At 45.6% G+C, this 2,454-nt stretch overlaps 1 protein-coding gene across 1 annotated transcript in view; it reads right to left on the bottom strand.

Moving 5' to 3' along the window:
- The window catches only part of ETS1 (v-ets avian erythroblastosis virus E26 oncogene homolog 1), a 67,327-nt gene extending 66,429 nt beyond the window's left edge, over positions 1-898 (bottom strand). The window contains exon 1 of the mRNA XM_010008088.1: positions 815-898. Coding sequence (XP_010006390.1) covers positions 815-886 — 72 coding nt within the window. The 5' untranslated portion in view covers positions 887-898. The remainder of the gene's footprint in view (positions 1-814) is intronic.
- Between the last annotated feature and the right edge of the window lie 1,556 nt (positions 899-2,454).

Here is a 2,454-nt window from a genome sequence, read left to right as displayed (position 1 = left end):
TCCCTACAGGGAAATTGCTTTGCTTCATCTCCAATCAATATTTAAAAGCTAAATGCATGGTTGGAGCCACTTACAGGAAAATATTGAGCTGTGTTAGAAATATTTCATGTGTCAGAGTGATCTTAGCATCCTGATTTAGTGAATATTTTGCTTTCTAGCAAGTTTTCTGTCCAGCCTGGTGTCTCAGCTCGGAGTTACAGCTCTCGTCCGACCTGGACTAGGATCTTCAGCACTGGTCAGTATTTTTTGGATGAATGTCTCTAAATTAGGGTCTGATTTCTCTAAATAAGGTTGAAGCACTGTCAAACGTGTCCCATAGCTGTTGGCAGTCAGCACAGGCATGCCCAGGATCACACCCCCATATATGTATGTATATAATGACTCATCAGCCTCACAGATAGAAAGGAGTTGGGGGAAGGAGAACCACAGTTGTCCAGAAGCTCCAGAAAACCAACCAAATGTTTTCCAAAGCTTGCTGTGCTTTGTGCTGATCCCACTGCATGCACCCACAGCAGGGAAGGTCAGCAGGGGGAGCGGAGGCACCAGGACAATGGTTACCCTAACAATGCCCCTCCCAACACAAGCGCAGGAAATCCGATGCAGGGATCCTATTTCCAGTTGAGGTTTGCAGCTTTGTAGAGGTTCAGATAAGCTCTGGGTAAACACTCAACATTCAGACACTGCCCTGAACTACGTGAAACCTTGGAATTATTCACAACACAAGCCGTGACAGTGGATGGGTTGGCAAAGTCACAGCAATCAAAGAGAAAACCCACTGCCAGGGATAGAAAAATAACCCAAACTCCTTTCTTACCATCACTCCGGAGCGAGCCAAAGGATAAGGGGCTGTGTTGCCAATGGTTGTGTCCATGTAGTAGCTCATCATCTCAGAGGTGCCTGCAGAAATGGGGATGGACATTAGACACCCTGCTGCTGAAAGCATGAACATTGATAGCACCAGCTAAACCTGTGCTTTCTCACAGCAATATAAATCTAGGGACCAGACTGTCATCTGAACGAGTTTAAGCTGGAAAAACGAAGAGGAAAAAATACCTGTATTAATAGCAGATATTGTGATTAGACGTGTTGTATCAACAATACAAACACACAGATCCGTTAGTGTAAACTGATGAGAGCCTGACAATGGTGAATGAATTATCACCTGGAAGCTGATGGAGTTACTCTGAGGGAAGATGAGATCATATTTCCTTTGCTGCAGAAGAGGTGGGAGATTGTTGCCAATTTTTTTTCTTTGGAGAAAAAAAAAGCAAAAAGCCAGTTTGTTGAGATCGACACCTTTCCTGTAAAAGTTTTATCACAAACAATCTGCTTCACAAAGAACTCCTCTGTTTTCAAGAGGCATCTTCTGTTTTCCCCCATTAACTTGCTAAAGCTCTCCCTTGCATGGCTGGGGCTTAAACGCCTGAGTAATTTGTAGGGCACTGATTAACCAGCTCTGCCTGCAGGAGCATGTCACAGTTTCATTCCTGGCATGGGATGGACTCCTCTGAGCAAGTCCTTTGGCCAGTGCTGTTCCTTAGATGTGATTTTTAATCATCGATTTAACCCATTTGTGTAGCTGAGGTGAAGGAGCTGCAGTCTGGCTCTGGTTTCAAATATGGAGGTGTCTTTTCCTCTCTCCTTTAAATGCACACTGGAAAACAGGGCTGAGGCATTTTCTGTGTCTGGGGGAATAGGGCTTAAAGTTTCTGGGAGGGAAAAATAAAGGGGGAGTAGCCTGGGCTCAGGAGGGCTTGCTCAGGCAGGATATGACTTTGAGCCAAGGGGAATGGCTATTTTCATCACACTGCTACACAGCACAGCCTGCCAGATGAAAGAGTTGCCATTGCTTTAACCTCTCTGAGGACAGCAGTTCTGGCTCCTCTGAAATACCTTCCTTTTGGTTTCCCAACTGTAACCATCACAGATGCAGCCAGTTGTCCAAGTCATCTTCTAGGCAGAACCAGCGCAACCACGTTTCCTTCAGCCTCTGCTTCTGCACTGTACCCACAAACACCTCCTGGAGGCACTGGGACCCACTCCCAGCCTTCCCTCCTCTCCTCATCTGCTCACAGGAGGCTTTGGTGCTGGGGGGGGTGTGGTGGTTCAGCAAACATCCAGGCAGAGCCTGCCTCAGCTGGGCCCCACTCACCACTGAGGCAAGGAGGGACTGCAGATCATGTCTCCCACCGCGCTCTGTGACTAATGGCCAAATGCAAAACACCTGCATGTGTATGTGTATTAAATTATTATCATCATTTCCTGCTTGTTATTGCTAACTTTTGCTCTAACACCAGTATTATTTTTTTTTAAAAAAAAACCCTTCTTTTTCTAATTCACGAAACTGAAAACTACTTACATGGTGAAAGAACAACGACCCTATTTCTCTTTGTGCTTTTAGCAACCCAAAAACATACTCTGGCGGAGATGCCTTAACTAATCGCAGCATCTGTG

Source organism: Chaetura pelagica, unplaced genomic scaffold, assembly GCF_000747805.2.
Source record: "Chaetura pelagica isolate M959 unplaced genomic scaffold, ChaPel_1.0 scaffold32, whole genome shotgun sequence".
NCBI lineage: Eukaryota > Metazoa > Chordata > Aves > Apodiformes > Apodidae > Chaetura > Chaetura pelagica.
The sequence above is the reverse complement of the archived record's forward strand: the minus strand, read 5'-3'. Positions and strand labels throughout refer to the sequence as shown.